Source organism: Petaurus breviceps, unplaced genomic scaffold (genome assembly GCF_028583685.1).
Source record: "Petaurus breviceps papuanus isolate PSGF00001 unplaced genomic scaffold, PetGlider_PUasm1.0 207, whole genome shotgun sequence".
NCBI classification, from domain to species: Eukaryota; Metazoa; Chordata; class Mammalia; order Diprotodontia; family Petauridae; genus Petaurus; species Petaurus breviceps.
Genome location: NW_027185850.1, coordinates 19,669,739 through 19,693,740, shown reverse-complemented (window position 1 = coordinate 19,693,740; position 24,002 = coordinate 19,669,739). Strand labels below are relative to the sequence as shown.

The following is a 24,002-nucleotide window of genomic DNA, read 5'->3' as shown; positions in this document are numbered from 1 at the left end:
ATTTAGGCTGTATGTTAGAAAAGAGCTTCATTAAGAGCACTGTCTCTGGAATCAGCAGAGATGCTAAGATTTGGAGTGCAAAGAGCTGAGTTCAAATTCCAATGTATTAAAACGAAGTGGGCAGCTAAGTTGTGATGTGGAAACAGCATCAGGCCTGGCATCAGGAAGACTCATCTTCCTGAGCTCCAATATGGCCTCAGACACTTACTAGCTGTGTGACCCTTAACCCTGTTTGCCTCAGTCTCCTCATATGTAAAATGGGCCAGAGAAGGAAATGGCAACCCCATTCAGTGTCTTTGCCGATACAACCCAAATGGGGTGACAAAGAGTCAGATAAAATGACTGAACAACAACAAAATGAAACCAAAATAAATCAGAGCTCAGTCTAGAACCCAGATATCCAGAGACCCCGTACAGCACTGTTTCCACAATACCTCAGGCCAGTAGACCATGTTTATTAGCTATGTTAATTAAAAGATATTTTTGAAATGCAATCCTATATGGAGAGATAATAAGCCCACTGCCCACCATCAGGGGGTGGGCAAAAGTGGGGGGGCAGGAAATTGTTCCTTAAGCAGCCCAGGAATCATAAGCACTGTAATTACACTTAAAAGACACAAGCAAATATAGACTTAAGTAGTATCTCTGGAAATGCTGCTGATTGATACTTCACGCTAATTCTTGGGTTCTGTGCAGGGAGGCCAGCAAGGAGAAGAGCTTCCCTGGGGTCTGGGCAATCATGGCTAGGCCCTGTTTGAGGATCTGTAAACAGGTACCTTCTAATGTCACTGATTTTTACCCCAATGCTTCACTCTGCCTCACTTCCTTGCTGAGTCTCCAGGGATATAATTTAGTTAATTGGTAACAAACCTCAAAATACACACACGCGCGCGCACACACACACACACACACACACACACACACACACACTGTCTCTGTGTCTCTCCTTTCTCTTCTCTCTCTGTCTCTCCTCTCTCTTCTTTCTCTGTCTCTCCTCTCTCTTATCTTTGTCTCTCCTGGGCTTCTGTGCCACACCTTGGTAAAACAAATAAAGACAAAAATAGTTCAAGAGTTTCTTGCAAAAGTTTCTCCATGCGGAGCTTTTGGTTGAATAGTTTTGCCTTGAGTTTCAAGGGCTCACACACAACTGATCCTCACCGTAGTGAAAACAGCAGCAAACACCGACTCTAGAGTAGGCCGGGCTACATCTGGACAGCCCTTTCGCAGCTTACGCTTGGTGTGACCAGGAGGAAGTCACTTAAGGGCTTGAGGTTACAGAAAGGAAGTCAGTGACCACAGGGGACAAAACACTTTGCTCTACCCCAAAAACCATTCTTTGTGAGCCTCAATTTCCTCGCCTGCAAAAGAAGGTTGTACTAGAAAGAAAAGTCACTAAAGGTCAACAGAGGACAACATGGTGTAATGGATGCTAGATTTGGGAATTAGAAAGCCTGGATTCAAATCCTCCCTCTGACACTTAGAAGAGTCTGGGGACCTAGCAGCCCTCAGTTACTTCATATGTAAAATGAGAAAGCTGGATTTAGTGCCTTCTAAAATAAAGTCCTTTCCAGCTCTCAATTTCTGATGCTGCTAGAATCCTGATGTCCAAGGGTCCTCTCCCAGCTCTAAGGACCTGGTATCCAGACAAGCGGGTTTCATACCTGGCTCTGTCTTTTACAAGTCATGTGACCTTTGGGCACGCTGCTTAATTAACGTCTTGGAGCCTCAGGTTCCTCACTCATAAAATGAGGATAATACAATTATCACTCCCCTATCTCACAGTTTCGGGGAGGATCAAATTAGCTAATGCCTCTAAAGCACTCAATAAATGGAAACTATCATTACCATCACCTCAACCATCACCATCATCATCATCATCTTCATCTTGTGATTTCTCTCAAGACCCCCCAGGAAGACTGGAGGGTTATGGTTACATAGGAACAAATTCTCAAAATCTCAGATTTGGAAGGTACCCCAGAAGGTAACCCAACTATGGGTCAGTCAACGCCAGAACAAGAGTCACAGCCATAACATCCCCAAGAAAGGCTCAAAGACCTCCAGTGACAGCGAATCCCTTCTTTTCTGAAGCAGTCCATTTCACTTTTGAATGGCCTTCACTGTTAGGAAGTTCTGCCTGACATCAAGCTTAAATGTACCCCTCTGCCACCCAATGTGTCCAGTTGGGACCAAGCTGAATCCCCCTTCAAATACTTGAAGACAATACTTGTATCCCCACTAAATCTAACCTACTGGCTGCCACACCATTCCTGAAACACTGCACTCCATCGGAGCACAGCTTTCCAGATGTGGTCTAATCAAGGCAGAGTTCAACAGGACTGGATGGATATTTTTCAATGATTAATGTAGCCTAAGGTCACTAATTCACTGCTGGTGGAGCACAGGATTGGCCCAACCATTTTGGAAAACAATCTGGAATTATGCAAGCAAAGTTACAAAATTGTTTGTCCCCTTTGACCCAGGAATTCCATTATTGGGTTTATACCCAAAGGAGGTTATTGACCATGAGAGAAGATCTAATTATGCAAAAATATTCCTAGCAAAAATATCTGTAGCAAAACTCCGAGAACAAAACACATGCCCAGTGACCAAGGAGTGGCCTGGTATTTGGTTATATGAACATAAAAGAGCGCTACTGCATTGTAAGAAAAGACAGAGAGTTCAAACAAATGTGGAAAGGACTGTATTGAGTGACACAGAAAGAAGAAAAAAGAAAGGAAAGAATGAGTTACTACAAGCATATGAATGGAGGCAGTTTCAAAAGGCAACAAAACAGACCAAAAACATTGCATGATGTAAAGAATACATGCACCATTGTTTTTTACAAATGGAAAAGTTCTCATGGATAGATCACAGGTATTTTCAATTCCTCACTTTTTTATGCTGTTTTACTTCATTGTTGATGGGATTGACATTGTACATGAAGAGGGATTTAATTTTAAGTAACTATATTGGCTTTCCATTAGCACAAGCCCTCTTTGCTCATTCTCTTGCTTCCAATTATTATCTTTTTTTTTTGGTCTACCATTAGGTTGTTAGTACCCACTAAAAGCTCCAGGTAATTAACACTCCCGACTTTCTTTTAGGATGGTGACTCTCTTTTAGCTTCAACCTTGGTTACCCCTCTCCTTGTGGCTACCATCGTGACACATCCTTTTAAACGTGTTAGTGAATTTCTCATTAGCCACACTGGTCTCTTTATATATCTCCCATCCCCAGTCCCAATTTCTTAATTTAAATCTTCTGTGTTTGTGTCATCCGAATTTTATACTATTTTGCCATTCTCCCATCCTACATCCAAATTCCATCTCTGCTCCTTATTACCTATGGGGCTTTGAGAAAGTCAGTTTTTTCTTGTGGGCCTCAGTTTCCTCATCTGAATAAAAGAGCTGAACCAGCTGATTTTTAGGGCCCTTCCAGCTTGGAATCCTATGATTCAATCTCACCTCTGATACTACCAGTGACCACTGGAAAATCACAACCTCCTCAGGAGAGTTTCCTTATCTGTAAGATGAGAATTCTGGATTATACATCTTTGAGGTCCCTTCCAACTCCAGCCTATGATCTTCTGGTCTTGTGATCTCTAGAGACAATGACCATTACAGAATTTTAGGCTAGAATTTCGGAACCTGTATATAGGGGAAGACCCATCCATGACCAGCTGTCTTCTCCAACACTATGGAATTTAAGGTTTTCCTTATTTCTAATTGACCAACCAGTTGTTTGGTTTTTTCCTGGTTGTGTAAGCTTCCTCATTAAAATATATGCTCCTAGAAAGTAGGGACTATTTCAGTCTTTGAACTTGCATGGGACAAGTGCCTGAAACAAAGATCAGCTTAATAAATACTTGTTTTCTGACAGAGTGAATGGTGGCTCTTTACAATGGGGGCCCAACCCATCTCTGATGCATTTTTCACTATACTGCAAAGTGCTGAAATTGGACGGGAGTTCTGGCAATCATCTAGGGCCACCCCTTCTTTTTTTACCCATGAAGCTTGTTAGAGAGGTAACAGCTGACAAGGTTACCTAATGAGTTAATGATAGAATGGGGGTTTGAACCCATGTTTGCCCATGACTTTTTCCCACTATACCCAACTGCCTGACAAGTGGCATCAAGTAACCAATGACTGTCAGGCTCAACGCCGTCATCTCTAGAAGCAAATATGTCCCAGGCAGCTGTTTCCAAGATAGCACCAGCTCAGAGATAAGTGATGTCAGTCACCTATCTGATGCACCTATCTGGGGCTTCAAGGCCTCCAGTCCTAATGATGTTGGGAATCACTGGCATTAACTCAAAGCTGCATCTGTTTGACTCGCTTTTAACCTCAGTCATGGGAGTGGGGACAGAGGGTGGGGTGGGGACATCTCCCTGGAAATAAATATCAAAAGGAAACATCAAAATTCACATGGATATGAAAACATAATCAAGACAGACTGAGAAGTGACCAAGTATAAGGGGAATAACCCCCTATCAGAAGGCATGTACCTGAGCATGTGGATCACTTATCTGCTGTGTGACCCTGTATGACCCTTCTGTGGTCAACAGTTTCTTAATCTACCACATACACAGCATGTTTTACATTTGTTTGCTAAAGTGAATGAACAAACATTTGTTTGTTAAACTGAACTGAATCCATAAAATGAAGGGGTTAGATTAGATTGGAGTTCTTAACCTTTTCTGAGCCATGGATCCCACCCCTTCGACGGGTCTGGTAAAACCTATGGACCCCTTCTCAAGATAATAGTTTTAAATACCAAAATAATGAAATTGAACTAAAAGGAATCTACATATACTGAAATACAGAATATTACAAAAAAAAAAATTCACAGACCTCAGGCAAAGAACCCGGTGCCTGAACAATCTCCACGTGTCCTTGGAGTTTCAATATTCTGTTCTAAGGTCATTTCCAGCATGACAATCTAATGTTCTATGATCTAAAGCGCCTCCTGGCTCTAATAATCTTTGTTCTAAGCTCCGTCCAAGTTTTGGCATTCTCTGCTCTAAAATTCTTCCTCCTTCTAACATTCTGCGCCTGAGGAACCCTCTCAGTTCAGACGGTCTAAGTTCTAAGGTCAGGGCTCTAACACTGCATGTTCTAAGGCCCCTTCTTGGATTTATGTTTTATGACTGAGAACAAATAGGACAATGAAATTAGTTCCTTTTGAGGGGATGGTGGAAAAAGTCCTGGACTTGGAGACAGAAGACTGGATTTCAAATCCAGGAACCCGGGAAAGTTTCTATCAACATTCTTAGGTCTCAGTCTCCTCATCTGTAAGATGAGGGGGGGAAGGACACAGAGTAGTGACCTTGCTCAAATCTAAGCTCCAATGAAGACAGTACAAAGAGCAGTAAGCACCCCTGCCCCACTCCTTCCAGCGAGACATCCAGAAGGCATGGGAGAAGCTGAGCCAGCTAGAAAAAACAGGTCAAGATGGGTCAAGAGCCGAGGACATGTATGTATAACATGGAGGCCTGGCTTCAAATCACCAGATCTCCCCACAACTGACTGAGGGAGCCCCAGGGGTCTTATGAGCTTATGATTTAAACGTCTCCACCCTCCTCTTCTGAAAAAGGAAGACTCTGGTGTGTATTCAGGCTTCTTTCCAGGAGAATGGAACAACCGAAGTGAGATTCAAACCCATACCTTCCTGGCCCCCAGGCTTTTTATACAGGAACGGACAAGAAGCAAACACGAAAAAGGCAAAGACAGTAGGAGATTGAGTACTTCCCCTTCAAGGAACAGGTGCCACTCAAAGTGTTTCCCCAAACCGTGAGCATAAGACAAGATGAGTGGGTCAGTCACTGAAGGAGGAAGTGGGGGATGGGAACTGGGCTTTCATAGCTGTCTAAGAAACTAAGAGGGGATTACCAGCTAACCTGTTGGTAAGAGAAAGGAAGTGGACCCCATATCCTGAGGGCCGGTCACCCATTCTTTGCTATCAGAATCCATTTTTCACATTTCAGCAGCAAGATTTCAAATAATTCATAGAACTTTGGTGTTAGAAAGGTCCTTAAAACATAGACTGTTGGAACACAGACTATTAGACATGGGAAGAAACTTTAGGATATTAGAACATGGGATATTACAGCTAAAAAGGAACATGACAGTGTAAGAGCAGCCTAGAACACAGAAGCTAAGAACAGGAACGTATCTTCAGGTCACAGAAAGACCTGAAAATATAACGTCAGAGCTGGGAGGGGCCTTAAAATCTATAATGTCAGAACTGAGGGGCATTAGGGAGCCTCACGTTCCGTCTCTTCAGTTAGATGTGAGGAAACCAAGGCTCAGAAAATGGAACCTGGCACTCTTACCTGTCACAAAACCAATCAGAGCCAGCCCAAAGGTCTAGCTGCCTGACCTGCTTCCCCAGCCTGGGCATCTTCCCTCAAAATCATGTATATCCTATCTCTAGAATGTTTTCTTTGGAGTTAGCTGGCTTGAAAGTATTCTCTATCACCTTTAATACGCTGGCACAACGCCAGAAGGTAATTCATTACAGAAGTGACATCTCTGAGGTGGTCATCAATGGTTTAGGTTTAAAGGTGAGCCATGGTGGCCTAAAAGCAAAAGAATTAAGAGCTTAGGGGAGCTAAGCTCTGTCACTGCCATCTTTTGTGACACTGAACTACTCAACCTCCCTCTATAGGCCTCAGTGTTCCCATCTATAAAATGAGATTGGAATTCATTGCCTATCTCAAAGGTTTTCTCCCAGCTTTGATCATTCTCCTATAATAAGGTCCCTCTCAGGTCTGACATCAAGATGGAAAACCTTCCTAGAGATTAATTTTCCAATAATGGAATGAGCTACTGGGAGAGATAGTGAGTTCTCTGTCAAAAGGGGTATTCAAGTGAAGCTTCAACTATGTATTGGATTAGCTGACATTGGGTTCCCTTCCAACTCATAAATTATATTTTAATAGGCTTCAAAATGTTCTCAGGAAGCATTCTCTATCCTTTTTTCCATGCTTTTTCCTACTGAGCAATCAACAAACATCTATTAAGGATACACTATGCCAGTATTAGATATAGAAAACAAAAATGAAACATTCCCTGCCCTCAAGGGCTTACTATCTCCAGATAAGGAAGACCCCCAAATTCTGCCCCCATCTTCTCTTCCATCCACAAACACAATTAGGAATACTCTATCACAGATGGAGTTAGAGGTCTGTCCAGCTCAAGGAGCAAAGCCCTAGATTAAACACCGGATTTCTTCCTCTGCTTGCACAAAACTAGACTATGGTAAAAGAGAAATCTCCCTTCTAGTTATTGCTGTTTCTTAAAAAAAATATACTTCATCTATTGAATTCAGAAACGTACACAGAGCAGCTCATGAAGTCCTAAGTCCCACAGAATGTTGGTATTGGAAGACACTTTTGTTATCTTGTAATGCAGCTGCCTTGTATTAGAGGGAGAAAAATCCAGAGCCCAGAGCTGGAAAGGTACCTGGTCAGCATGGCACAGTTAATTCGTGGCAGAGTCAAAACTAGACGATGAAATACCAAGGAAGTAAAAAGGCAGTAACCAGTGGCCACAGAACTGGCAAGATTTCCCATAAGCATTTAGGCAAGAAGATGGGGCTAAACCTGGAATCAGGAGACTTGAGTTCTACTCCCAACTTTGACAATGTGCGATTTTAAGCAAAACCCTCTTCCTCATTCTGGGTCTCTTTTTTCCTACTCTGTAAAAGAGGGAGTTGGACTGACTGACTTCTCAGGTTCCTCGAACACATGAGTGACTATATATTCTTGCATCAGGGCAGCTAGGTGGAGCAGCAGGTAGAGCATCTGGCCTGGAATCAGGAAGACCTGAGTTCAAATCTAACCTCAGACACTTCCTAGCTGTGTGACCCTGGGTAAGTCCCATAACCCTGTTTGCCTCAGTTTCCTCATCTCTAAAGTATAAAGTGTAAAGCTAGAGAAGGAAATGGCAAACCACTCCAGTATCTTTGCCAAGAAAAATTTCAAATAATGGGGCCATGGAGAGTCAGGTATGACTGAACAACAAATATTCCGGCATTCTACACTGTTAAGATCCCTCCAAGATTTCCTATTCTCTGTTCTCAGCTCCCTCCTGGCTCTGGCATTCCCTGTTTTAAGCGCCTCTCTCTAACATTCTCGGTCCTAAATCCTGACATTTCATGACATCCCATGTTCTAAGGTCCCTCCCAGCTCTAACACTGTGACTGTGTATTCTAACATTCTAGGTTCAAATGTGCTTTTTAGTGCTATTAGTCTGTGTTCTAGGTTTCAATATTCTTCCAGGTCTAATACTGCATGTGCTTTGAGATCTTTCTGAACGTGTACATTCTATTGGTGCTTGGATCTTCTGGCTTCCAGTCTCATGAACTGTTTCGGGGGGGAAAGCTCTGTCCCATCCCCCACACTGCTTCCTGTCTCACTCAAAGTTTAAATTTGAACTAAATTAAAGTTGTTTTAAAATGAATCCTCCAGTTATTCTCAGGCATTCAATATGCAGCACCAAATTCTAAAACTGCACATCTGTACACTAATTAAGATAAAAAACTGATCCTGGGCAACTAGTTCTGTGCATCGTTGCAAACGAGTCAAGGAAATGTCAGGGGTTTCCAGCAACTGCCTGATCACTGGGCTCAACTTGACATTCCCAATCAGCTGGAATTCAATACCTTTACCTAGCTGACCTTGTCCCTCCGTGCCTGCACATCAGCATAATAGACGACCTTGTTTAATTATGGTTCTGGCTGACAGGAAACAGAAGGCCATGATTTTCTGAGTCAACACCTGCTTCCTTGAATTTTCCCCATCCTCACCAACTGCTTGGTAGGGCATCAAACCCAATAGGACATCAAGCCTAGGAGAGACCAAAAACAGCCCCAGGGAACCAAAGGATCTCTTCTGAAAAACAGAGAAGAGATTGTACTTAGAGACAAAAAGTACTAACTGCAAAAGTCAGACCTGAATGGGAATTCCGGCTCCACTGTGTGGCCCCTGGGCAAGTCACAAATCTCTCTGAGTCTCAGTTTCCCCACTTGTAAAACTGTGGAGGGAAGAGGAACAAGCATTTATTAAGAACCTACTGGGTTCATATCATCTCAGTAGATCCTCACCCAAAACCCCAGGAGGTAGGCTGCCATTTATTGTCCCCACTTGACAAGTAAGGAAACTGAAGCAGACAGGTTAATAAATAATGGTGGCTTGTGAGATCTTTTTCATCTCTCAACCCACAATCTTCGGGATAGTTGATGAGTTTTACTCTGTCTTACCTGGTACTTTTTACTTCATGCTCTATAGGAAACAAACAGACTTCCCTGCACTATGCCACAGCGGTACAGCACTGAGCAAGACATTTTAAAGCCTCAGCTTTCTTATCTCAAAAATGGGGATAAAGATACTCCTGCTACCTATATATTAACAGGGCTGTAGTAAAAATTAAAGGAGATGTCTAGAAATGGGACTGATTAAACTATACAGCATTATACAAAAAAGGTAGCGGGGTCCCCAGTCAAGGATGTAGGATATGGGGTCAGGGATTTGAATCCTGTCCAAGTATTTTCTGCCTGTGTGGCCTTGGGCAAGTCACTTAGTTTTGCTGGGCCTCAGTTTCCTCATCTGTAAAACAGGGGAAGGGACAGGGGTGGTTGGACCAGATGATCCCTAGGGCCCCTTCCAGCTCTCAATCAAGGCTCTTAAATCTTACTGACTCCCATTACCAGTTAATTGACTGATGAGAAGCCAAAACCTCCCAGAGAAGGCTACACTCCCAAACTAATTTGAAAGCATTTATTAGGCAAAGCTATAGCCCTTTTGTGGGCAATGATTAACTTTACCCTACCCAGAAATACACATGTCGCCTAAATCCTCAGTACCCCAAGCTAGAGTGAGCTTTTTGGGTTTGTTTTCCCTTGTTTTTTTAATTTAACCAAGAATTTAACATTCTAAAAGGTAAATGAAAAAGTGAATCTAGTTGCATGGTTTCCATTTATATAACTTTTCTACAGCACATCAGTGATTTTCCTTTTTCCAGATATGGGGAGGGATGCAGCTTCCTGGACTGGTATATATTCCTGTGGGAAAGTAAACAGAAAACTATGTGTCTCTTCTTAATATATTAGTGCCCTGTAATCCAGACCATATGATCAATAGGCTACAAAAAAATTAAATCAAACTGACAGGCTTAGGCAAAATGCGGAGAAACATTCTCCCCCCTCTTGGCCCACAAAAGACTGTGGCGTGTGGAATATTAAAATCACATGCTCTTGTGTTATTAATTTTTCTCTTGGAAGTCAAGTAAGAGCTTTCCTGCATGAATTTCTCAATTGGATGTTTACCCATCACTCTAAAGGCCTTTTGAAGGGGAATTTCATGCCAAAGCTGTCAGGGTAGACAGTAATCCTGTCATTTGTTGGACATGTATGCTTCTGAGTACCTAGGACAAGGACTTGCATCATCAGAGAAAGTCACTCTATTGTCCCAGTTTTCAAAGAAATCCCAACCCCTGAGGCTGGGCACCAAAAAGGTAGGTGTGCTTTTTCATTAGTAAAAGCAGATCCCTTACACAATACAACTGGGTTGGGGAGGAAACCAGAAAGTTAAAAATAAACAAAGCCAGGTGTGGGGAGGGTGACTTTGGGATATAACAATATGGGATCACAAGAGTTAACCCAAAAGGCAGAAAGGTAGACCATTGAACACACAGCATGTCAGACCTGGGAGGGAGCGTCCAAACACTGAGGGTTAGACTTTGGAATATAGAAAGCCAGAGGTTTACCAGACCTTAAGATCAGCTGGGCCAACCCCTTCATTTTACAGATGATGAAACTGAGTCTTGGACTTGATGCAAACCCCACAGGTAGTTATTTAGCAGAACCTGTTCTTCACACAAGTCATTTCCATCTTGCCACTGTCATACAAAGGTTGTCTCCTATGCTGACACCTTCCAGGGGAAACCTTTCCCGATTCCCTTATGATCCCACCCTCCAGAGTTTGACAACTTTGCATCAGTTTAAGAGGCTAGCTTCTTCCCCAGGTAAAGTGAAATCTCCCTAAGGCAGGGGCTGTCATGTTTGTTTCCGCATTCCTAGTGCCTAACACAGTATTTGTCACATTGATAATTCACAGGTTCATAGATGGAGAGACCCTCTAGTCCAATGTCCTTCATTTTACAGATGAGGAAACTGAGGACCCAAGGCCACAAGGATAATTTTCTTCACTATTTCCTTTTTTATTAATTTTTGTTTGTCGTCATGACAAGATCTGGCTTATTGTAGTGGAGAGGGAACACTATATCTGAAAGTTAAGGTAACAAAAATAGTCAATAAGAGTACTGAAAAACTGCTATTTATCTATTTCTTGCTTTGCAACAATGGTTTCTTTCCAAACTCCTTGCTGTCCTAGGAATATCAAAAAAAGGAGGGTTTCCCCAAACCGAGTTTCCCCCCTAATAAAAATCCAGGGTCCCTGGAAAATGCTTCAGAAACTGAAGTCCACAGACCAGAGGAAAAACAATGACACTGACACAAAAACCTGTCAAGCTGCTGCTTTCCCAAATCACCAAGCTGTCCCCAGGGACCAAACAGCAACAGAGTTAGAATCTCGACTCCCCTTTCCCAAACAACTTGCAAAGTACTTTTGTTCGCTCAGAGCAAGGATTCTCATCCACATGGAATTCATTTACTGGGAATGGGGTGGGGGACTCCAAAGGTCTTCATAGTCTCCCCCCACCCCCAAAGCAAAACCAACATCCAGGTAAACACCAGGGCCCAAAATGCCCGCTCCAGCAGGTTGGCAGTAAATAGCCCGATTGCAAGGACCTACTTTCCCAGGCTGCAGCCCACCGCTACAGGCAGACTCCCCCCCCCCCAAGTTAAGGTTTTAATTTAATTGCTAATCGGCTCCCAGTGCAAGATAATAAGAGGGGCCCAGGATTTGGCCCACCGAGGCAATTCCTTTACACAGCAGTTTAACTCCTAATCGCAATTTAGTGCAAGGGGACGGGGATATGTTTGCCGACCTCCAGTGACCTCTCTTGCCTTATTTGCATTATTTCACCTAGAGCTGTTTGGTCTTAAAGGGGCCACACTCCTTTTACAACTCCTGCTTACTACCCTCCCACCCCTCCTCCCCAATCACAGCAACTCTAGCATCGCGAGCTCTGGGTAGCTTAAGTGGTGGCCCCAGGTAGAAGACAGCTCCTAGGCTGGATCTGGTGGCACCCCTAGGTGCCCTGCTTGGGGGGGGGGGGGGGGTTGGGGTGGGGGGGGGGGGGGGGGGGGGGGAGATTGGGTTGGGGGGATGGAACTAGTGGGGGAAGCCAGAGCACACAGGAGAAGCTGAGGGAGCCCCATCCAATCTCCGACCTCCCCCATCACTTCAATTCCTATATGCTGGAGGGATAAATCCCTTTCCAAGGAGGCTGGGGTCCCAGGGCTCCACGGGCCCTTTAAAGATATTCAATTGGGAAGACAGATGTTATCCTTTGTGGCGCTCCGCAGCTACGGAAGCTCGAGCTCTTCCCCTGCCCCCTTCCAACTTTTCCATATTTCCTATGGAGGCCCCAGGCAGCAGCTAAAAAGTGAGGACCGCACCCCACCCGCAATCCTATCCGCTCAGGCCCTCGTCCCCCCCCCCCCCTCCTGGTCCCCCCCCACTTCAAGCCCAGGAACCGTTCCTCAGCGGGCCTCCGCTCCAGGGGTACCCCCCCCCCCCCCCCGCCCATATGACAGGAGCCCAGCGGTCCCAGTGGTAAGCTGAGCTCCAGGTGAGATGGTGCGCCTGGAACACACTCGGGATGGGGGCAGAAAGCGTGCTTGGCTCTGCCAAGCGAGAAGCGCCAGGCCAGGGGTATGGAGGAGAGGAGAGACGGCTGCTGTGTTTACCCCGGGCCCGGAGAGACACAGGGTCATCCATTTCGCGGGGTCCTGGCCCCTCTTCCTCAGCCCTTGCTCCGGATCTTGGGGGACAGCAGCCTGGTCCTTCCCCCAGTTTCCCCGGGCAGGGAGCTGGCACTTGCCAAACTCCTGTCCCAAGACTGCGGGGACTCTGAGCTCCAGCCACAGGTACAGCTGCTGCAGTCGAGCCCCGAGCCCCTACCTTGCATGGTGGGGCAGCTACTGCACGGGACACCCCGAGCCCAAGCGGTGCGGAGCGGGGGAGGAGCTCGGAGCTGGGCCGGGGCAGGAAGGAGTTAGGAGCCGGGGCGCGCACAGTTGGCGGGGCAGGGATGGGACGCGGGGTCCGGGGGCAGGGGCAGGAGCCGAGGGCCCGGCTCGGCAGCTCGCTCACCCATGAAAAGGCAGAAGAGGTCGAGGCAGATGAGCAGCACTCGCTTGCGGCCGCCCTTCCCGGGGTTGTTGTTCAGGGCCGGGCTGCCCCCGTTCTTGCTCTCGGGCGGGATCGCCTTGTCGTACTTGTAGTTCTGCATGGTGTTTGGGACACGGTCCGAGGCTCCGAGGTCAGCACCCGCCGCCAGTCAGAGCCTGCGAGCCGGGAGGCAGGCACCCGAGTCCGGGGCTCGGCGCCCCGCCGCCGCCGGGGCTGAGAGGCGACCAAGCTCCTCCCGGGCCCGCCGAAGGCGAGAGGCAGTCGGGCTGGCAGCGGGCTGGGGTCCGAGCTTCGCTCCTCCTGGCTGTCTCCTTCGGTTCTCCCCAGCCCCGAGACGTCCACAGTGGGAGGAGGCTGAGGCAGCAAGAAAAAAAAAGGGGGAAAAAGCAACTCAGCCCAGAAACTTTTCGCCAAACTACGGCTCGTCCGAATCCCGGAGCTGTGCGTGTGCGTGCGAGTGCGCGGCGTGTTTGTGTGCGTGTGTGCGCGCGTGTACCGCGCCCCCGGCAGCTGGCTCCTTAATGAATGGTAGCCCAGGGCGAGCAGAGCGATCGCGGAGGTCGCGGGCCGGGAGCCGGCTGTCCCAGAGGGGCTGCGCCCGCGGCTCAGGCTGCCTCCGAACTCTGGGATCGCCCCGGAGGTTTTCGGCACTTTTATTTCACCGTCGCCTTCTGCAGCCCCCCCTTCTCTCCCTCCTCACTTGGCTCGGATGGGATTTCGAAAGCACAACCCCTTCCTTAAGCTGCCTAAGACGTAGGATAATTAAGGCCACATTTCCCCCCACCCCCTTTCCTAAAAAAAATAAATAAATAAATAACTCCGAGGCTCGGGAAAGGCAAAGTTTTCTCAAGTTGGGATCCGGGAGCCCCTAGCGTTCAGAATGGCGAAAGCTAGCCGGAGATGAGAAGTCGGGGGGCGGGGCGGGGAAAAGACACAAACACAGCTCTGGCGGGGAGGGGATGAAATCGGGGTGTCCTTCTGCAAAACCACCTGGGGAGCCTGGGATCCCCGGAGAAGCCCCAGACGCCTGGGATAGAGCCGGACTGCAGGCCGCCCAGCTGCTGGGCTGCGGGTCAGGTTTACCTCTGCAGCTCCGCGCAACACTGTATCAGGCACCGGGCCGAGAATCAACTTCCATTAGTATTTTTTTTTCCACCGTGGGTGGTGGGGGGGCTAAGAAGAGGAATATGTAGCTCGGCCGGTTGTGGGGGAAGGGGAGGCCCGTGGTGGGGGAGGTGTCGTTTCCATCTGCTTCGCGGCGCGAATTAGGGTCAAACCAACAAGTGTTCTAAATTTGGAGGAGTTCAAAGGCAGGAGGGAAAGTCAGGGAAAGCAGCGTGGAGGAGGCGGGACTTTAGAGGGTTTCTGGATACAATGTAGCACTCCTGGGACCGGCACTATTGGCCGCCGATTGTTTCGTGGGATTTCCAGTCGAAAGGGCAGGGTGAGCATCTAGTGGGGTGTCATTTCCTGAAATCTGTAGACGGGCTTGGGATGTTTTGTTAATCGACAAGCATCTATGAGGCCCCACGGTGTGCCAGGCGTTGTACTAGGAGTTGTATTTGTCCCACCCATTACTCTACCTCCTGTCTTCCTACATAAAAACAAAACAGCCCTTGCCCCCAAAGAGTTTGCATTCTATGGAGAAACATTTACACACGGAAATAAAGGCAAAATAGCCTAAGTAAATACAATGTAATTGGGAGAAGGCAAGACGGGTCAGAATTGGCTCGGTAACAAGGCCTTATACATCTTTGAATTTGGGGAAGCAGACCTGTAATTTTGTTGGGTTAAGGACCTGGGGACGGGGTGGGGGTGGGACTCCCCTGAGCAATATAGCTGGGCACCTGATCCGAAGTTTTACAGTTGCTTGGGAGCACAGAGACGTCGTTAGGTGCCCAGCCAGTTTGGATCAGAATCAGGAAGTGAACTCAGGGCTTCATGACACTGAGGCCAGCTCTCAGTCAAACAGCTAGTCCGTATTTATTAAATGTCCTCAACATTTCAGGCCTTTCGGTTACAAGTACAAAGAATGAACTGATCACTGCTAGAAAGAAGCTTATGTTCCAATGCCCCTCCCATGGTAACCCCTTAATGTTTGTTCCACTGACTTATCTTGTCTTGCCCCTCACTTTGTGGAGGAAGAAAGAGGTGACCCAGTCAGTACAGAGAAATAGAATTTGAACCCAGAACCTCTGACTTCCCTAGGCAAAAACCATGTGTCAGCCTTCTTTCCTTAACCAGACTCTTCTAGAACTAGGTGCTAACTATTCATTAGGCTTACCATTTCAATTCCTTATCTTTAAAATAAAAGAATTGGATTAGAGGGGCTCTAAGGCCCCTCACAGCTCTCAATCTATGATCCTATGACACCCCCCCAAGACATCCCTCCCCTTTGAATATTATATTGAGTTGATCATTGGCTATGGGTGCCAGCCTCAGAATGTAGAAAGAACTTAGGAGAAAAGTCAAACTACTTACCTTGGCATTCAATGCCCTTCACATTTTAACTCCCAGCTACCTTTCCAGAGTAATTTCATTTTAACCCCTTTCAAAACCTCTAGGTTTGCATCACACTGGTTTTATAGAAGTTTGTCCCACCCATTACTCTACCCCCTGTCTTCCTGCATTTGTCCCAGCAGTCCTGCCTGCCTAGAATGAGCTCTCTTCTCACTTCAGTCTCTAGAATTAAGGTTCTAATAAGATGTCACAAAGCTTCTCCCAATTCCATCCCTCGACTCTGGCCAAATATTAGTCCCCCGCTCCCTCCCCCAAAAAACTGTACTTTAAACTATAACCCAGACAGCTAGATGGCTCATTTGATGGAGTCAGGAAGACTTATATTTAAATCCATCCTCAGATACTTAGTAGCTCTTCAACCCTAGGCAAGTGAGTTAATGTCTGTTTGCCTCAGTTTCCTCAACTTTAAATGGGGATAATAATAGCACCTGCCTCCCAAGGTTGCTGTGAGAATCAAATGAAATATTTGTGTTATTTCTTACAATTATTATTAATCATAGGATGATAGACTTGCAGCTGGAAGGGACCTCAGAGGTCAGGTCCAAACCCCCTATTTTACAGATCAGGCACCTGAGGCCCAGGGAATTGCAGTGACTCACCCAAGGTCACAGAGGTGCAAGTGTCAGAGGCAGAATTTAAATCCAGATTCTCTGTGAAGAATAGAAAGTCTTTGAGGGAAGGAAGAATACCCTATCTGTCTTCTGTCTTCAGCACCTGGAACATATTTGGTGTATTGGTTGTTGAATCGAATTGATAGGTTTTCAGTGTGCTGTGTACAGTGCCTTAAAGTTTCAATATTCATGAAACTCAGGGTGAGCTCACAGCATCACAAATTTAAAGATAAAAGATCATATCATCTAACCTCCTTATTTTTACAAAGAAAGAAACAGGCAAAAGGAGGTGCGTTGGATTGTCTAAAGTCACTCTGCCAGTATTTGAATCTAGGTCCTTAGAAGTCAAATCCAATGTCTCTCCATCATCCCAAGCTCTAGATCTTATGAGGAGGGATTTGAACTCAGGTCTCTCCTGACTCCTAGCCCAATACCCTTTTTCCAACATCATGCTTCCTCCTTCTTTATTAGCAGAAGTATGAGAAGCTGCCTTGGTCAGGACACAGGGACTCAATGACCACAGCTCAGATGCTATTTTGAAGCAATGATTTCATTTAGCCAGGCTCAGAGTAATCCCCTCTGCAGCAGCAGGCCCTGTCAGTAATCACAATGACCATTTTCCTTTATTAGCCATCATTTAACCCTGTTTGCCTCAGTTTCCTCATCTATAAAATGAGCTGGAGAAGGAAATGGCAAACCACTCCAGTATCTTTGCCAAGAAAACTCCAAATGGGGTCACAAAGAGTCAGGAACAACAGAAATGCCTAAAAGTAACATTGACTGTCTGCCATTCACTGGACCTTAATCATTTGTTGCTGGCACTTGAGTTATTACATTTTTCAGTGCACATGTCTTTCAGTGCACAAACCAGATTGTAAGCTCCTTGAGGTCAGGGACCATGATAAAGAATCACAGATCTGGAGCTGGAAGGAACCCCTGGGGATAGACATATGGTCTGGCCCTTTCATTTTACAGTTGAGGAAACCAGTGCCAAGAAGTTTAAGTGACCTGACCAAGGTCACAGAGCATAAGAGTTAGAGGCATAATTCGAACGCAGGTTCTCTGAAAGTCAGTTCTCTTTTCATTACACTTTGCTGTCTTCCCCAAATAACATTTCCAGGTTAATTAATACTAACAATATTAATAATAGCTTGCAAAAAATAGTAGCTTGCATTTATATAGTATTGAAAGTCTGATAATGAAATCTGCAATGGCCCGGGTCATAGCAACAGCAATAAAAACAACAAAACCTTTCAAACCTCCGTGGGCCTCAGTTTCCCTTTCTATGAAACTAGATTTTTCTCTGAGATCTCTTCCATCTCTGATATTCTATGATTTGAAATTCAAACTGTGGGCACACAGTCCTCCTTTTTGGCCACATTTCACAGGAATTCCCCATAGTTCATAAGCTGCTGTTAACAGAAGTTGATCTGTTCTAAGACCAAATGGGCCATTTGGCATGCTGTGTGTGTGTGTGTGTGTGTGTGTGTGTGTGTGTGTGTAGGTGCCTGTGAGGGTATGTGCCAAGAGGAGAGGAAAATAGATATGGTCATTGAATACAAATCAATCAAATAAAGTTTTTTTTTTTTAAAGAAAAGGTAGCCTAATGTTTTTCAGGTCGCAAGCCAATCTATAGTAGTAAAATTGGTTTCTAATTACAATACAGGCTACGTAATTCCAAATAACAAAAATTTGTCCTCACCTTCTACCCAAGAAGTTTATTTAGAAGTACTAGAAACTAAGCTGCAACTAGGATAGGAAACTGGTACTGTGTCCTAGGTCACTTAACTTTATGGGGGGCATATATATTACATTATATATAATATGGGGGGCATACATACATATATATATATATATATATATATATATTATACTCTAGCAGATAAGGAACACCTGAGCTTAGTACCTAGTTAGTGAAGCTTATTAGTTAGAATAGGAAGTTGCCAGATGCTTTGATCCAGGAAAACTATGAGTCAGGTGAACCCCTAGATCATCCTCCCTCACCACCCTCGTACCATCCCTAGGAATGATCTAGAGCTGTCCCAGGATCTCTGGTCATGAGATTTTTGTGTTCTGGGGTCTGTCTCCAACCTTTAAATGAATTGCTATGTAAAAATTTGGTTTGAGAATATATTTCTTGCTGTCTACCCAGAATATATTTTGGAGTTTGTATCCCACATCAAAATTTCTGGCTATAACTCTGGCTATGAAGGCACTGTGTCATAGTGGACAGAGGGATGGATTTGGAATCAGTAAGTCCTATGTTCTGATTCCAGCTCTGATACTATCTACTTATAGCAAGTCACTTAATTTCTCTGGGTCTCTGTTTTCTCCTTTATAAAATGGGGGTAATAATTCATGCAGCTCCTGCTTGCTGAGGTTGTTGTAAGACTTTTAAGTAAGAAAATGATTATAATATAGAACTTTTAATTTTAAAATAGGCATTGAAAATTAAAATATCACCCTACCCAGGTGAATGCTTTTTCTGTAACTTCTCAAAACCCTTGCTGAGCCTTTTAAAGGGTCATTGTGTAAAGATGCTTGATTTTAGCCTTCCATTACCCAGTGTTTGGGCTCCTTGGGTTCTATTCAATCACCCATTAAAAAGGAAGGGAAATCTGTTATTGCAGCAACAAATAAAAGGGAAGTTGATGGGTGTTTAATTTCGAGTTTTCTGTTTCCCTTTACAAGACTCTGTAGGCTATAAACTTTTACACGTTCATAACAAAACTCCTCTCAGCATTAGATAGAACATGCAGCCACATACAAATAAGTGTTACATTTGGATGACATTTCCAGGACAAGGAACACTGGAGATACGCATTAAAAAGAATTCCAACAAGCTGTCAGTATGGGTGTCAGCTTCACTTCTAGTGATTGTGGGGAAAATGGAGGCCCCAGAGTCGAAGATCTGGGTTTGACTCTCTGCTGATAATCTCACTGGCTTCCTGGGCATCTCCACATCCTGCTGCCTGCTGTTCGGCTTGGTCCATCATCCCCATCACCTTCCACTGGAACCTTGGACTGTGCCGCTCGGAATCCACTCTCACAGGTGAGCACTCAAGGATAGCCCTGACCAGTCGCCCACTTCATATGCCTTAAAGACAGCAGCAACTTCTGCTTTCTCTTCTTTTCTCCAGAATCTATAGTAAGAAACTTTCGATTTGGGACTTCCTACAAGGAAGAGGAGAGAGCTCTCCTCCATCCACAGCACCTATGGCCACAAGAACATGCTGAGTCAGCCTGACTCAGAATTAAGACCCAGCTGTTACTCCTGCTTTCTACATTTGTCCCTGAGCAGAGCTGACCAAGTGGCAATCTTGAAATGTACTTTTCCAGCAATTTTGCCTGTTTGAGAGGTCTCAGATGTGTCCATGGACAGAAAGATGAGCCAGGGGACAGGAACCTTGAGAGAATTAGTAAGACAGAGAGCTAGGGTGAGGGTAAAATGCCCTGTTCCATAAATGTCCCACTAAATGTTACTTGTTTTAATGTTTTAAATATCAAACTCCCAAGAGAGCATAATAAAAGTTATAGGTTACTGTATGTTTTAAGTCTTTGTCAGTGCAAACTTATGAAGCTTTTATGGCTTTAAGCATTTCTTATGTTTGGAGGAAATAAATTGTTGTCCTACAAGACCTAATCTACATTGCACGTTGGAAGTTCTTTTCCAGCCCTCTTTGGGGAGAACCCGACCAGGAGCCAAACCTAAGCTTTAAATGATCTTCCCCAGGGCTCCAGGGGGGGTGTATAACGAGCCAAAAAAGAGAAAAAAGCCTGAGCAGGCTCCCCCTAGGTCAGGACGAATCTAGGGAACAAAGGCTCAATTGAACAGGCTAGGTATGGTTTTTTAAATATATTTTTAGCAGTAGGTGATTTACTCTTAATTACTACTAATAATTGATAATATAATTGATATTCATGATTAATAATTAATGTTTGAAGCAGCAGGGATAAAAAAGGAAAAGGACTCTCATACTTCAAAGGATTCCTGATTTCACCTGGTTGTAAAGGGGTGGGGAAGTGGAAGCTGCCTACGCTTACAGAAGCTACTTGATATCTCTAGTAGATAAATCATGGATCTAGAGTTAGAAACGCCTTCTAAAGCAACCTCCTCATTTTACAGATGAGGAAACTGAGGCAAACAGAGTAAAGTGACTTGCCCAGGGTCACACAGCTAGTAAGTATCTGAGACTTAGACATCAGGAAGACGAGTCTTCCTGATTCCAGGAAGTGTGCCACTGTATAGTATTTGTGTATATGAATACATGTGTGTATTATATTTGTATGTATATATACACACATGTAACTGTACCAGTATATGAGTATATGTGTATTATGTATATATACCTACACATATTGTGTGTATGAACAGCTAGCTGGTGCAATGGATAGAATGCTGGGCCTGGAGTCAGGAAGGCTCATCTTGCCGAGTTCAAATCTAGCCTCAGATACTTCCTAGCTGTGTGATCTTGGGCAAGTCACTAACCCCTTTTGCCTCAGTCTCTCATCTGTAAAATGAGCTGGAGAAGTAAATGGCAAACTCCTCCAGTATCTCTGCCAAGAGAACCCCAAATGGGGTCATGAAGAGTTGGACATAATTAAAAACAGCTGAACAACAAAAAAACAACTGTGTATGTGTGTGTCTCTGCATTATATATACACACATATATCTATATATAAATGTATACACACACAGACATGCACACATATCTCATAGCAAGAACATTTAAGGAAGGCAGGGATAAATACCCTTTTGAGATTAATTTATTACCAGCCAACAATAGCACATCATTCTTAAACAGCTAACACCTCTAGGGAGACTTAAATCGGCTCTATTTCAAAGATCTCTTGTTACCTTATAATTCTTCTTCTTTTTTTTCTTTTTTTGAGTCCCAGGAATTTTAAGCACGAACTATTTCAGTTTCTCAAAGGTGTGAATCGTCCCTGATAGTCTTTAAGGGAAGAGGAGCTGGTCTCTGCGTCTAATGGAGGAGCCTGGGTGCTGACCTTCACCTTCCCTCCAGACTAAGAGGAACCACTCTTTGCTGGGAGAGCCTCATTCCAGCTCCTTAGGAACCATTACCGCTGACCTCTGGCCTCGGCTGAGTTCAGGCTGCCCGTTGGTTGCTGCCTCTGTTTGGATTTTGTAACGTGAATGCCCACCAAGGACTTTGCTGGGGCCACCTAAGCACCGCTTCCCAGGAGCAGAAGCTTTTCTAATGTTAATCATTTTAATGGACACCACCTCCCCAGGGAACACCGAAATGCTGACACCTCCATCCCAGAAGCTCGGAGAAGGATGTGTGGTGACTAGCCCTGAGAAGGGCAAAGGTCACAGATGTCAGCTGTCATCGGTCCCAGAGAGCCTCTAGGCCCACCCTCCCCTTTTACAGATGAGGACACTGAGGCTGGGGGGTCAGGTAGATGATCAGGACTGGGAGGGCCTTTCTGCCACCCCATGATCCTGTTGGATGTGCTTGTGTGGGTGCATTACAAAGCAGAGCTTTTCTTTAATAAATGATACCGAGGATTGATAGAGGGATGTGGACATTTCGCAGAGATTTCCACACCTCCTTTTTTAAAAATTTTGTCTTCACAATCCTGGGAGGTCGTGTTTGTTGGTGGTCAGCTGTATCTGACTCTCCGTGACCGCATTTGGGGTTTTCTTGGCAGAGATACTGGAGGGGTTTGCCATTTCCTTCTCCAGCTCATTCTGTAGATGAGGAAACTGAGGCCAGATGGGTTAAGTGACTTGCCCAGCATCACACAGCTAACAAGTGTCTGAGGCCGGATTTGAACTCTGGAAGAGTCTTTCTGCCTCCAAGCCCAGGGCTCTGCACTGCACCACCTGCCCAGTTAGGACAAGTAGTACTGTTTCTGTTCTCCATATAACTGGGTGACAGAGAGCAATGGAAAGTGCTGGGGGGGGGGTTCAGGAGCCCCAGCTCTGGCCTAACTAAGCTATGTGACCTCAGGCAGACCACTTAATCCCGGTGGGTCTCGGTTCCCTCCGCTATAAAAATGAAAGGACTGTGCTATCACACAAGAAGCACCAGGGAGCAGTAGAAAGGGTGAAGGTAGTTGTCTGATATTCGTGTCAAGGCCATGAGTGCAAATCCCAGCTCATGGCCTAGACCATCAACCCAAATGCATTTATTTACTAAGCACCTACCATGTGCCAGGTACTGGGCAGAGCACTGAGGATGCGCTCCAGCAGTTCCTTTCTGGGCCTGAATTTCCTCACTTATAAAATTACAAGGAGGGGGCAGTGACCTCTTGGGTTCCTTCTGGTCCTGGTCATTTTAAAGGTGATTCAGGAAATCTAGAATCATTAGCGCCTAGAGCTGAAAAGGCCTTATGGGGCACCTCAGGGAAGTACGGCTGCACCCAGCGGACCTGGCATTGAATCCTGCTGATGACCTTGGCTCCCCGGTTTTCTTCCCTATGAAATGGGAGGATTAGGCTCTAAAGGACTGAGGACTTTTCCAGCTTTAGAATCTGAGTCACTTTTAACAAAACCCTGGGCAAATGTAACTGCCTGTTCTTTGTAAGATTTAAAAATCGTTAACTATAATTCTTCATTAGAAAAGCAGAATTACCAGAGTTGGCCCAATACTCTGCTTTTAGAGAAAGGCAAACAGAGGACAGGCTAGCTCAAAGTTGTGGTGACCAAAGATGGATTAGAATCTAGGCCCTCTGTATCCCACTCAACTCAGAAGGTTTGACTTTCCTCTGACATAGAAGGATGTGTCCCGAGAATTACACACAGAAAATTCCCATTCCTTTGCAGAAAGCCCCTGAGTTTTACAGGGGTCAGTGAGTCTGCCTTCCCTCCTTACATAAGTGGCTGATGGAAAGTTCTGCCAGCACTGGCAAACCCTGTGCTGTTAAGGGAGGAAACCAGCCTTCGTCTGCTAGTGCAGACTGTTCACGAACCCTGTGCCACAGACGAGAGACTGAGCACGAGCAGAAATGGCAAGCTCTTTGGACAGCTCCTGGGCTAACAGGCAGGGCACTGGAGTGCCAGGATTGCCTGGGCCCCGAGCTCTGACCTCTGCAATCTGTGTGACCTTGGAAGAGTCTCTTCCTCTCTCTCAGCCTCAGTTCTGTCATTTCTAAAATGGGGATTCTATTACTGTCAGAACCTGACTCGGAAGCTGACAGAAATGCTCTAAAAAGTCTCAGTTTCCATGGAAACGAGAGGGACTTGGCTATTGTTTAGGCAGAGCCTCAGGCAGGTGAGACTTGGATCAGTGATGGACTCGATGACTGGATAAGAATATTTGGAAAGCACTTTGTGAACATTAAATCTCTATAAATGCCAGCTCTTTTATTGTTACTCGTTGTCTTACTCACTTCAAGCTAGAACAGCACAAGGATAGAAGGAATTGTGGTTGAAGTTGGTTTTTCCCAAACACAGGAACAGAGCCCTTCCCTGTTTAATTGAATTGGATCTTCAGGACCAGAGGCTGGAGGACCTCCTGCCAGGGACAGGTGGACAGGATTCACACACTGAGCTGGGGGTTCCATCAGTTGTGTGGCCCTGATGC

At 45.3% G+C, this 24,002-nt stretch overlaps 1 protein-coding gene and 1 long non-coding RNA gene across 2 annotated transcripts in view; one reads left to right on the top strand and one right to left on the bottom strand.

Moving 5' to 3' along the window:
• The window catches only part of LOC138164939 (phospholipid phosphatase 3), an 82,393-nt gene extending 68,319 nt beyond the window's left edge, over window positions 1-14,074 (bottom strand). Inside the window, exon 1 of the mRNA XM_069092922.1 lies at window positions 13,280-14,074. Within this exon, the coding sequence (XP_068949023.1) occupies window positions 13,280-13,418 (139 nt within the window). The 5' untranslated portion in view covers window positions 13,419-14,074. The remainder of the gene's footprint in view (window positions 1-13,279) is intronic.
• Window positions 12,269-21,988, top strand: LOC138164940 (uncharacterized). The gene is made up of 3 exons (XR_011169236.1): window positions 12,269-12,569; window positions 19,249-19,501; window positions 21,343-21,988. It is a non-coding gene; the product is annotated as an uncharacterized lncRNA (long non-coding RNA).
• The last annotated feature ends 2,014 nt before the right edge of the window (window positions 21,989-24,002 follow it).